Here is a 13,611-nt window from a genome sequence, read left to right on the forward strand (position 1 = left end):
GCAGCCAATTCTTTCATATAAAGCAACAGATGACCTTAGAGGCTAAGTTGCACTTAGAGATGTAACAACTGTAACTTCTAAATATGCACTACTAATAGAGACCTAAATGTTATGTCAGTACAACTCTGTGAAATTACACTCCATCAGAATGACTTTATTCAACAGCCCTAGGGAGCATCCTTTTATTGGGCTCCTACAGCTTAAAGGCTGCTCTTTAGTCAGGATCAGAAAATGATGAACTTTGAAGTGGGATGTTCTTTAAAAAGACTGCTCCTTTTTATCCCTGAACAGTGATTCCTTACTAAAGGTGACTTTCTTACTCACCGTGTAATGACATGCAGTTGGATTCCAGTAACACCCACCATGAGCTTTATAAATGTATATGTCCTTGTTAGTTAACACAGTACATCTTGGATTAAGTTTACTGTAATCTTTACCTTGTTACTTGCTACCTCCAGAGCAAGGATGATTATGTATATTCATGTCTCACAAATGCATCTAATTTTAGCCCAGATTGAAAAGGTCACTATGACAGTCAAATTGATATTTCATATAAATACCAACTTCATAGAGAAAGATAAAGAACCTTTGATTTTGTACTAAACTGCAACAGTTCTGCAGTGTACTCATAAGAAATAAGCATGTAGCCATTTCTTCAGCAAAGTTTCAATACAATGCATACTCTTCCTTGTGTGGGGGAAAGTTGAAAAACTGAAAGAAAGGATGATAATAGCTTTCACATTTTGTTTGACAGGGGTTACTTTTCCCTGTTTGAAAAATCATATATTTCATTGATGTTACTGCATGAGGTTCACCAAGGAGTGAAAAGTCACCTTTGGCAAGGCTGTATCAATGGGAATAATGTCTCATTCAAGAATTTCTCACCCCAAAGGATTCACTCTTCCTTGCTACTGAAAGTAATGCAGCTTTGAGCTACCTGAGCCCCTGGAATGAGGTCCTGGGTAACACCAGAACTCTTTCTCAGAAAGAGTAACTGAGAATTTTATAAGTAAAATAGATGAGTATGACTCATTTAGAAGGAGTCATCCAAATAGCTCCTTTAAAGAACATGGGTAGTAGCAAGTTTCACTATTATGCTAATGAGTTTTTCATTACAATGATTAACATTCAAAATGTTTTGGAAATTTAAACAACTAATCTTTATCAGTTTAGGGGTACTGAGCACAATATTATGCTTAAGACTGTTAACTGACTCCAGTTTTGAAGATACAGGGTGGGTCCCAGTATGTACGATTTGCATTGTTTTGGTGTATGGCTTTACGGCAAGATCTAGCAACCTTGAATGTGGGAAGTGTATGATGCAATGAGCACCCAGATGTTGTATCACCCTATTTGTTTCTTATCATATCTTTCTAGGGAGTCTCCCACTACACATGTGTCCTACATATTACCTAAATTCTATTTTTATACCCCAGTATTTCTGTTTGTGTCAAGCTCATATCATGCAGTTGTCATTCATGTCCCCAAATCCATGTACAAGTTGGAGCTGGCTTGAATGTTGTAATGTGTGTGCAAGCCTATTTTTTTACTAATACAATATAATACAACACTTATGGCTTTTTGCAGTACCATGTGCTTGTTTTCTGTCATTTTGCTGAAATGTACTACTCTAGTTGTGCGAAGGGCCATGTGTGACTGACATGAGTTTTTTCTTAGCCGAACATCAATAAGTGCTTGAACAGTGCTGATAACTTTTGTTTTTGTTGGGAGGTGACCTATGCATCACAGAAGCATTACACAACCTTGATCATTAGGAAGGTCTCCAGTCTTTATTTTGGCTGTGAGGTTAAGGACCAGGAAAAGAGTTGGACCTCACACATATGCTGCAATAACTTGTGCAACAAACTTTTGCAACTTGTTGAATTGCAAGACATGATTGATATCTTTTTCTGTGTCTGTGGTGTGGAGAGAAATGACAGATCATGTCAGTGACCATTACTTCTGCATTATGCCTCCAGTCCAGCAAGGTATTTCCACAAAGAAAAAGTGTTCCCTAAGCTATCCATCAGCTGTGTGCCAAGTACTCAATAGTGAGAAACTTTCCATTCTGGAAGCTTTGAATTAATTTTCCCTAGATTTGGAGGATGAACAGGATGATAAACTTTGTGAAGCATGAGCCATCAGCATCAAGAGATCTTGATTTTGTACCTAACATTATGTCTGCTGAACCCAAAAGGATCAAAGCAGAACTGTTGGGCTCACGACTGCAACAGTGGATTCTCCTTGATGAAAATGTGACAGTGTCTGTGTTTTGTACTTACCAGAAAGATTATTGGAGTTCAGCAGTGTTATTGGACTATTGCTGAATGGTAATAAGAGGTGCTTAAGAACTTTAAGATAAGGAACAGGTGAAGTGGCTTCGTGTTCACCGAGGTAAGCCAGTGTCAGTGCCCTGTGTCATCAATATAGCGTTTAATATCTGTAATATATAGATAGTGAATTTTTGAGACACCATAACCAGTAGAGAATTTATTGGTCATTCATGTTCAGCTCCCCAAAATCCAGAAAGGGAAACACATTTCATCCGAAAATAAGATGTCATAATTTATTGATCATCATTTTCAACTTTAAGCCCTCCTCTTTTGGCTTCCCTCCCTGACTTTAGTCCCTCATATTTAGAGTCTTCTTTATCTGATCTATCTCTGTTGCTGTTGATTGATTAGCCTATATCCCTTTCACCCTCAACAGCAGTGCTCCTTAGGTTTCTGTCGTGTCTCTAAACTTCTTCTCCTACTTATCAGTTTCCCTTTTTCCACAAATAACCAAATGCGCTCATAGCCTGATGACTCAACACTGCCGCCCTCCACATCGTTCAATTCTGCTCTTTCATCTCTCACTCGATCTTCATCTTGTCTCAAGCCATGTTTCTCAGTAAATTCAGACTTGGACAGGATATCTCACTGGGGTAGATGAAATCTGGTTATGTTAGTACCTTCAAGACTCAGTTTCTGCCCATTTCTCCATTGAAAACAATCACAGCTTTTCTCTCTCCTTCAATGGTTATGTAATTTCACCTTTTGACTCACTGTATATTTTTTTTGTTTTTTTGTTTGTCGCTGTCTCCCACGTTTGCGAGGTAGCGCAAGGAAACAGACGAAAGAAATGGCCAAACCCACCCCCATACACAATGTATATACATACACGTCCACACACGCAAATATACATAGCTATACATCTCAATGTACACATATATATACACACACATATATACCCATGCACACAATTCACACTGTGTGCCTTTATTCATTCCCATCGCCACCCCGCCACACATGGAATACCATCCCCCTCCCCCCTCATGTGTGCGAGGTAGCACTAGGAAAAGACAACAAAGGCCCCATTCGTTCACACTCAGTCTCTAGCTGTCATGCAATAATGCCCGAAAACCGCAGCTCCCTTTCCACATCCCGGCCCCACACAACTTTCCATGGTTTACCCCAGACACTTCACATGCCCTGATTCAATCCACTGACAGCACATCAACCCCAGTACACCACATCGATTTAATTCACTCTATTCTTTGCCCTCCTTTCACCCTCCTGCATGTTCAGGCCCCGATCACACAAAATCTTTTTCACTCCATCTTTCCACCTCCAATTTGGTCTCCCACTTCTCCTCGTTCCCTCCACCTCCGACACATATATCCTCTTGGTCAATCTTTCCTCACTCATTCTCTCCATGTGCCCAAACCATTTCAAAACACCCTCTTCTGCTCTCTCAACTATTTATTTCCACACATCTCGTTTACCCTTTCATTACTTAATCAAACCACCTCATACCACATATTATCCTGAAACATCTCATTTCAAACACATCCACCTTCCCCTGCACAACCCTATCTATAGCCCATGCCTCGCAACCATATAACATTGATGGAACCAGTATTCCTTCAAACATACCCATTTTTGTTTTCCGAGACAACGTTCTTGCCTTCCACACACTCTTCAATGCTCCCAGGACCTTTGCTCCCTCCCCCACCCAGTGACTCACTTCTGCTTCCATGGTTCCATCTGCTGCTAAGTCTACTCCCAGATATCTAGAACACTTCACTTCCTCTAGTTTTTCTCCATTCAAATGCACCTCCCAATTAACTTGTCCCTCAACCCTACTGAACCTAATAACCTTGCTGTTATTCAACTTTCTTCTTTCACACACTTTACCAAACTCAGTCACTAACTTCTGCAGAAGCATCTCTTGCATTTTTACTTGATACTTTTTCCTAAATTTTAGCTATATGTTGGTCAGTATAAGTGTATCTGTTAAGGACACCTGGATAAGATCTGCACCCTCACGTTATGTAATAATTGTTAAAGCTATGACATTCTTAGAAGATAATAGATATTAGTAATGATGATCCTTAGTAATCATATTTCTTTATGAAAAAACACTTCCAAAAATCCCATATCTCACTGCATATGCCTGAGAGTACTCCTGGAGTACCTCATATGCACAAGGGTAGTAAACATAAGCAAAGTTTAACCCAGTTGTGTTTCATATTATTTGAAAATATTATGGTTAATCTCACTGACGACCGTTATGAGATATTCTTTTTAGAATGCTTGAGAAACTCTTGCTCATTGAGTGCACCTTGGATATCAGAACCTCTGCAGTTAAAGGGTTAAAGCTTGATAATAAGATACCATTAAAGTCTACTCTTAAAAGTAAAACCCATTTATGGTACCATTCTCACTTGGTTTTGACCATTTTAAGCAACATGTAACTTTATTCAGTAAAACATTATGTATGCAGCCTTTGTCTGCTAATTGCACAGCAAGCCAACGCACACTTGGTGTTGTATTATTTTGGTACATAGAGTCAGGGATGATTTGGAGAAGTCAAGAAAAGTTATCCAGAATAACAAGCAGCCAATTCTTTCATATAAAGCAACAGATGACCTTAGAGGCTAAGTTGCACTTAGAGATGTAACAACTGTAACTTCTAAATATGCACTACTAATAGAGACCTAAATGTTATGTCAGTACAACTCTGTGAAATTACACTCCATCAGAATGACTTTATTCAACAGCCCTAGGGAGCATCCTTTTATTGGGCTCCTACAGCTTAAAGGCTGCTCTTTAGTCAGGATCAGAAAATGATGAACTTTGAAGTGGGATGTTCTTTAAAAAGACTGCTCCTTTTTATCCCTGAACAGTGATTCCTTACTAAAGGTGACTTTCTTACTCACCGTGTAATGACATGCAGTTGGATTCCAGTAACACCCACCATGAGCTTTATAAATGTATATGTCCTTGTTAGTTAACACAGTACATCTTGGATTAAGTTTACTGTAATCTTTACCTTGTTACTTGCTACCTCCAGAGCAAGGATGATTATGTATATTCATGTCTCACAAATGCATCTAATTTTAGCCCAGATTGAAAAGGTCACTATGACAGTCAAATTGATATTTCATATAAATACCAACTTCATAGAGAAAGATAAAGAACCTTTGATTTTGTACTAAACTGCAACAGTTCTGCAGTGTACTCATAAGAAATAAGCATGTAGCCATTTCTTCAGCAAAGTTTCAATACAATGCATACTCTTCCTTGTGTGGGGGAAAGTTGAAAAACTGAAAGAAAGGATGATAATAGCTTTCACATTTTGTTTGACAGGGGTTACTTTTCCCTGTTTGAAAAATCATATATTTCATTGATGTTACTGCATGAGGTTCACCAAGGAGTGAAAAGTCACCTTTGGCAAGGCTGTATCAATGGGAATAATGTCTCATTCAAGAATTTCTCACCCCAAAGGATTCACTCTTCCTTGCTACTGAAAGTAATGCAGCTTTGAGCTACCTGAGCCCCTGGAATGAGGTCCTGGGTAACACCAGAACTCTTTCTCAGAAAGAGTAACTGAGAATTTTATAAGTAAAATAGATGAGTATGACTCATTTAGAAGGAGTCATCCAAATAGCTCCTTTAAAGAACATGGGTAGTAGCAAGTTTCACTATTATGCTAATGAGTTTTTCATTACAATGATTAACATTCAAAATGTTTTGGAAATTTAAACAACTAATCTTTATCAGTTTAGGGGTACTGAGCACAATATTATGCTTAAGACTGTTAACTGACTCCAGTTTTGAAGATACAGGGTGGGTCCCAGTATGTACGATTTGCATTGTTTTGGTGTATGGCTTTACGGCAAGATCTAGCAACCTTGAATGTGGGAAGTGTATGATGCAATGAGCACCCAGATGTTGTATCACCCTATTTGTTTCTTATCATATCTTTCTAGGGAGTCTCCCACTACACATGTGTCCTACATATTACCTAAATTCTATTTTTATACCCCAGTATTTCTGTTTGTGTCAAGCTCATATCATGCAGTTGTCATTCATGTCCCCAAATCCATGTACAAGTTGGAGCTGGCTTGAATGTTGTAATGTGTGTGCAAGCCTATTTTTTTACTAATACAATATAATACAACACTTATGGCTTTTTGCAGTACCATGTGCTTGTTTTCTGTCATTTTGCTGAAATGTACTACTCTAGTTGTGCGAAGGGCCATGTGTGACTGACATGAGTTTTTTCTTAGCCGAACATCAATAAGTGCTTGAACAGTGCTGATAACTTTTGTTTTTGTTGGGAGGTGACCTATGCATCACAGAAGCATTACACAACCTTGATCATTAGGAAGGTCTCCAGTCTTTATTTTGGCTGTGAGGTTAAGGACCAGGAAAAGAGTTGGACCTCACACATATGCTGCAATAACTTGTGCAACAAACTTTTGCAACTTGTTGAATTGCAAGACATGATTGATATCTTTTTCTGTGTCTGTGGTGTGGAGAGAAATGACAGATCATGTCAGTGACCATTACTTCTGCATTATGCCTCCAGTCCAGCAAGGTATTTCCACAAAGAAAAAGTGTTCCCTAAGCTATCCATCAGCTGTGTGCCAAGTACTCAATAGTGAGAAACTTTCCATTCTGGAAGCTTTGAATTAATTTTCCCTAGATTTGGAGGATGAACAGGATGATAAACTTTGTGAAGCATGAGCCATCAGCATCAAGAGATCTTGATTTTGAACCTAACATTATGTCTGCTGAACCCAAAAGGATCAAAGCAGAACTGTTGGGCTCACGACTGCAACAGTGGATTCTCCTTGATGAAAATGTGACAGTGTCTGTGTTTTGTACTTACCAGAAAGATTATTGGAGTTCAGCAGTGTTATTGGACTATTGCTGAATGGTAATAAGAGGTGCTTAAGAACTTTAAGATAAGGAACAGGTGAAGTGGCTTCGTGTTCACCGAGGTAAGCCAGTGTCAGTGCCCTGTGTCATCAATATAGCGTTTAATATCTGTAATATATAGATAGTGAATTTTTGAGACACCATAACCAGTAGAGAATTTATTGGTCATTCATGTTCAGCTCCCCAAAATCCAGAAAGGGAAACACATTTCATCCGAAAATAAGATGTCATAATTTATTGATCATCATTTTCAACTTTAAGCCCTCCTCTTTTGGCTTCTCTCCCTGACTTTAGTCCCTCATATTTAGAGTCTTCTTTATCTGATCTATCTCTGTTGCTGTTGATTGATTAGCCTATATCCCTTTCACCCTCAACAGCAGTGCTCCTTAGGTTTCTGTCGTGTCTCTAAACTTCTTCTCCTACTTATCAGTTTCCCTTTTTCCACAAATAACCAAATGCGCTCATAGCCTGATGACTCAACACTGCCGCCCTCCACATCGTTCAATTCTGCTCTTTCATCTCTCACTCGATCTTCATCTTGTCTCAAGCCATGTTTCTCAGTAAATTCAGACTTGGACAGGATATCTCACTGGGGTAGATGAAATCTGGTTATGTTAGTACCTTCAAGACTCAGTTTCTGCCCATTTCTCCATTGAAAACAATCACAGCTTTTCTCTCTCCTTCAATGGTTATGTAATTTCACCTTTTGACTCACTGTATATATTTTTTTTTTTTTTGTTTGTCGCTGTCTCCCACGTTTGCGAGGTAGCGCAAGGAAACAGACGAAAGAAATGGCCAAACCCACCCCCATACACAATGTATATACATACACGTCCACACACGCAAATTTACATAGCTATACATCTCAATGTACACATATATATACACACACATATATACCCATGCACACAATTCACACTGTGTGCCTTTATTCATTCCCATCGCCACCCCGCCACACATGGAATACCATCCCCCTCCCCCCTCATGTGTGCGAGGTAGCACTAGGAAAAGACAACAAAGGCCCCATTCGTTCACACTCAGTCTCTAGCTGTCATGCAATAATGCCCGAAAACCGCAGCTCCCTTTCCACATCCCGGCCCCACACAACTTTCCATGGTTTACCCCAGACACTTCACATGCCCTGATTCAATCCACTGACAGCACATCAACCCCAGTACACCACATCGATTTAATTCACTCTATTCTTTGCCCTCCTTTCACCCTCCTGCATGTTCAGGCCCCGATCACACAAAATCTTTTTCACTCCATCTTTCCACCTCCAATTTGGTCTCCCACTTCTCCTCGTTCCCTCCACCTCCGACACATATATCCTCTTGGTCAATCTTTCCTCACTCATTCTCTCCATGTGCCCAAACCATTTCAAAACACCCTCTTCTGCTCTCTCAACCACGCTCTTTTTATTTCCACACATCTCTCTTACCCTTACATTACTTACTCGATCAAACCACCTCACACCACACATTGTCCTCAAACATCTCATTTCCAGCACATCCACCCTCCTGCGCACAACTCTATCCATAGCCCACGCCTCGCAACCATACAACATTGTTGGAACCACTATTCCTTCAAACATACCCATTTTTGCTTTCCGAGATAATGTTCTCGACTTCCACACATTCTTCAAGGCTCCCAGGATTTTCGGCCCCTCCCCCACCCTGTGATTCACTTCTGCTTCCATGGTTCCATCCGCTGCCAGATCCACTCCCAGATATCTAAAACACTTTACTTCCTCCAGTTTTTCTCCATTCAAACTTACCTCCCAATTGACTTGACTCTCAGCCCTACTGTACCTAATAACCTTGCTCTTATTCACATTTACTCTTAACTTTCTTCTTTCACACACTTTACCAAACTCAGTCTCTGTATATACTTGGTATTATTATGAATTCCCCTCTTTCTTGGAAACTCCACATAATGGGAATAGCTAAGTCTGCCTTGTGAGAAAATAGGAGTCCTGTTTAGATTTTGAAATTTCTTTTCATCGGAATAGTTGTTCTGTTTATACAAAGGATTGATCTATCCTTGTATAAGGCACTGCTCTCACATCTGGGGTGTTTCATGCTCTGCATCCTTGTTTGACAGAGTTAAGTTGAAAACAATCTGACTTATAAACTCTCCTAGGCTACCTTCAGAACTTGACCCACTTTCTTTATGCTGTAGTGTTGGTTCACTTTTTCTCTTCTATAGGTATTATTTTGGTTTTTTGCTCTCAAGAGATGGCTGTTTGTGTGCCCCCACCACTAGCTAGACCATGCAATACTTGGCAAGCTCCTGCATCACATGATTACTGTGTGGTTGTTGGCAACTCAGGGGTGGGCCATTTTGATAACTGGATCTTTTCCTACACCTCAAAACTTTGGAGCTATCTGCCTCCATATCTTTCCCAATAACTCTGACCTGGCTCATTTTAAAAGACAGGTTTTTTACATCCTCCAAAATTTGTAAATACTTTCCCTTGTCTTGATGTGGACTTTTTTCTGTGACAAGAGCCTCCAACATAGAAAAAAATGAATTTTTTGTTTCCACTACACTGGTACAATAATTTACATCATTGTTCATGTTAGCACATAGCAAACCATATGGTTAGATATTTAGGATGAACATTTATTTTGGTATTAGCATTTATGGTAGAAATGTTTACCACTAGCAACATATTTAAGTGGGATACTACTCCATACCAAAGGATTCTATTTGACAGGTGTCTGGCAGCAAGTTAAAGACCAACGTTCATCATAAGTATTTATATGAAACATCTAATGTGGAAATTTCAAATGCAGGATCCATGTCGCTACCAGCTACAGTGAACAGACAAGAATTAAAGCCTTATATTTACTTTCCACAGTGAAAGGGTTAAAAGAAATATGTGACGTGATATGTCATCTTAGCCAAAGTAATAGATAAAACGTTGACCTTTGACCCCCACAGTGAGACCCGTGTGTCATACCGATATCATGTTGCTGTGTCACCATTGGATGGATCAGTGTATGTGAGTGATCCTGAGGCTCATCAAGTGCTTAAGTTGGAACAAACCCAGAATGTGTCAGACACACACCATAACACTATTGCTGTGGTAGGCTCTGGCCAACGCTGCCTTCCGGGGGATAGGATGGAATGCGGTGATGGAGGAAATGCCATCCATGCCAGGCTCACCTACCCTAAGGGTAAGTTTATCATAATGTAAGGTTCTTATATCTAGAATGTAACTTTGTTTATGTGATATGAACATATTTCTTTTTGATGTTTATTTGAAGTTCATCCTACTTAAGGGTAAATCTGCCATTTATAGTTCACCTGTCCTATGCCTAGTTTTATTTGATTTCAGTTATCCCACTTATTTCATTCATGTGATTTCTACCCATCCAAAGATGTAAGTTTTATATGCAGTATTCACTTATCTCTACCCTACAGTTTTGCTAAACTGAATGTCAATTACTCAAGGGTAACTCTCCTTTTTTGTGATTCTTTTATTTTTACTCTTTCTGTAAATCTATGTTCATTCTACTATCAAATTGAATTTATTGATATTGCACATTGCAAAAATTATACAGATTTGTCTTTCTAGCATTATGTAATTGCCTGTTTTTACTGTATGGAGAGGAAGGTTTACACTCATGGGGCTCCATCTCTCAAACAGTCTCTGTTAACATACAACCTCTTAAATTTATGTATGCTGTCTGCATTAACCATACCCTCAGTCATTCTGTTCCTTTTATCCACACTCATCCTGTAAAACTACTTCTTTACATCTTTTCTAACATGTTACTTTCTCAGTTTCGTGATATGTCCTCTGGATGCCATCCTTGCATCTCATGAAGAACTGTTCACTGTCCACATCATCGATCTGTTTTAAATACAGTAAAACCTCTGTTATCCGAAATGCTTGGGGAATCTGCCATTTTGGATAACACAATTTTTGGTTATTCAAGTTTTTAAGATATCATTGGATTTAGAAGCTGTAATATTTTAGAACATTTCCCTGTCTGTTATTATTTTACATACAGAATATCAGTATATGTAAGCAAATAAACAAATGACGTTCAAGTCCCACATAAGTGCTGCCTTGGACTTGCCCTTAGCCAGCCTCTTGCCCAACTCCTTTTTTTTCAAGTCTTAAAACATTTCTTTTGTGCTTCTTGTGAGACGTAGATGGCTTCGAGGAGCTGTCAGGCAATTGCTGACAACGCTTGAAAGAGCCATTGTCCACAACAGTAATCCAGGGTGCACAAAATACACAATTGTGCAAGACCAGCACATAACACCATGCCAGAAAGCACATGGGAGACAGTAAACTATCACCATCACCACAAAACACCAGTTGGTGAGTACACTAATCACTGTGGCGTGGTGCACGTGCAGTTTGAAATATATTTATGTATCTTTATTAATCTTTTATTTTGTTTGGATAATCAAGGGTTGCCAACTGAAACTGAAAAACAAACTTTGTTTTCAAAATTTTGTTTCTCGAATTACAGATAACAGAGGTTTTATCATACTTCAAAGTTATGATTAGGTCACCCATCACTCTTATCTCTTACAATAAGGCCAAATCTGAAGCCTTTAGCCTTTCCATGTAACTCAGCTTTCTCAATTTTGGTACTATCTTTGTTGTCCTCCTCTGAACCATCTCAATTAGCTCTTTATACTTTTTTGGTGCAGAGAACAAACTTGAGAAGCATACTTTGATTTTAGCCTTATATACGATATGAACAGCTTGTTAAATATTTCCTTGCCCATACACTTGAAAGCTATTCTGATATTTTCCCAGCAAACAGTTTGCACCTTAATTTTTCTACTAATGTGGGACTCTGGCAACAGGTTAAGGACAATAGAGATTCCCAGGTCCTTGTAACATACAGAATCCTGAAGCTTATCTCCTGCAAGATAATAATCTTATTGAGGCCCTCTTTCACTTTCTCCCATCCTCATTACTTTACATTTGCTTGAGTAGAATTTCATCAACCAAGAATAGAACCAAGTTTAGAGTTTGTTTGGGTCTCTTTGTAAGTTGATAGCATTAATCCTCTAATTTTTCTCATCTTTCATGACCTTTGCATTATCTGCAAACATATTCAGGTACAAATCTATCCTTTCAAGTAAGTCACTTACATAGATCAAGAAGAGTAATGGTCCCAGAGCCCAACCCAGTGGCAATATCACTTTACCTCATATGGAGAAGATTCTTCTAACATATGCCCTCTGATCCATCTCACTGAGATAATCTATCCATTAAAGGAGTTCTCCCCTTAAATCTGCCTAGCTTCTTAATCAGCTTCCCTTGCAGCAAATTGTATGACATATGATACATAGAATTCGTTCTGCATGATATTCTAAACACAGATAACATTTTATAATGGAGGAAAATGGTATAACTGTAATTCGGAGTTGCGTACTTTGAAATCAAATTAGGTAAATATCACCATATTTGTGAATCAAATTAACCACAAGTGCATATATCCAACTTTCATAGGAAGTCTTTCAGAAGATTTTTCTATCTAAAACATGGATCAATGACTTTTTTGATAAATTTTTGCCTTAATGCAATAAGAACCAGAAAATTTGATTTTTTAATATTGGCATGGATACCATTCATGTGAAGTGGAGTTCACTCATAGGCTTAAGCTCATATTGTATATTCATTGTAGAAAAAAAACATTATCTGAAGGAAATGATTAAGATAGATTTCAAAGGCAAATTACCCACAGACTGCAGATAATCTAGATGTTTAGTGTGGTGTTAGAGAATTTTGTCTTACCACTGAAAGAGCGTTTTTCTTAAAAAATGATAAATGAATAGATGAATATAGTCTTCTTTCTTGTCTCATACTTGTTCACTATTTATCATGTGATTGAGGTACCACTCAGAACAGATCACTGAGCCGTAAAGGAAAAAAGATCCTTGTTTGGCTCTTTCTTCTCTTCCTTCATTTGGAAAGTAATACTGAAGGGAAGGATTTCCAGCCCCTTACTCCTGCCCTATTAAGTCACCCCTAGAACATGTTCAATGCACCAAAACCTTAGCCCCCATCCACAAAACCAAGCCATACAGACTTTCCATGGTTTCCCCCTAGGTTCAGTCCATTGACAGCATGTCAACCCTTGTATACCACATCGTTCCAGTTTACTCTCGCCAGTGCATGCCTTTCACCCTCATGCATGTTCAAGCCCCAGTCATGCAAAGTCTTTTTCTCTCCATCCTTCCATTTCCAATTTGGTTTCCCCTTTTCCTTGTCCCCCTCAAAACTTGATGTATATATCCTTTTTGTCATCCTCTCCTCACTCATTCTCTCCATGTGCCAAAACCATTTCAGCACACCCTCTGCAGTTCTCTCAACCACGATCTTCTTGTTACTGCATCTCTCTCTTATCCTTTTATCAGATAC

At 38.9% G+C, this 13,611-nt stretch overlaps 1 protein-coding gene across 1 annotated transcript in view; it reads left to right on the forward strand.

Annotated features, from left to right (window-relative positions):
• The window catches only part of LOC139760933 (teneurin-m-like), a 395,107-nt gene that overhangs the window by 206,241 nt on the left and 175,255 nt on the right, over positions 1–13,611 (forward strand). The window contains exon 6 of the mRNA XM_071684709.1: positions 10,158–10,393. Coding sequence (XP_071540810.1) covers positions 10,158–10,393 — 236 coding nt within the window. The remainder of the gene's footprint in view (positions 1–10,157; positions 10,394–13,611) is intronic.

The sequence above is a fragment of the Panulirus ornatus genome, chromosome 38, assembly GCF_036320965.1.
Source record: "Panulirus ornatus isolate Po-2019 chromosome 38, ASM3632096v1, whole genome shotgun sequence".
NCBI classification, from domain to species: Eukaryota; Metazoa; Arthropoda; class Malacostraca; order Decapoda; family Palinuridae; genus Panulirus; species Panulirus ornatus.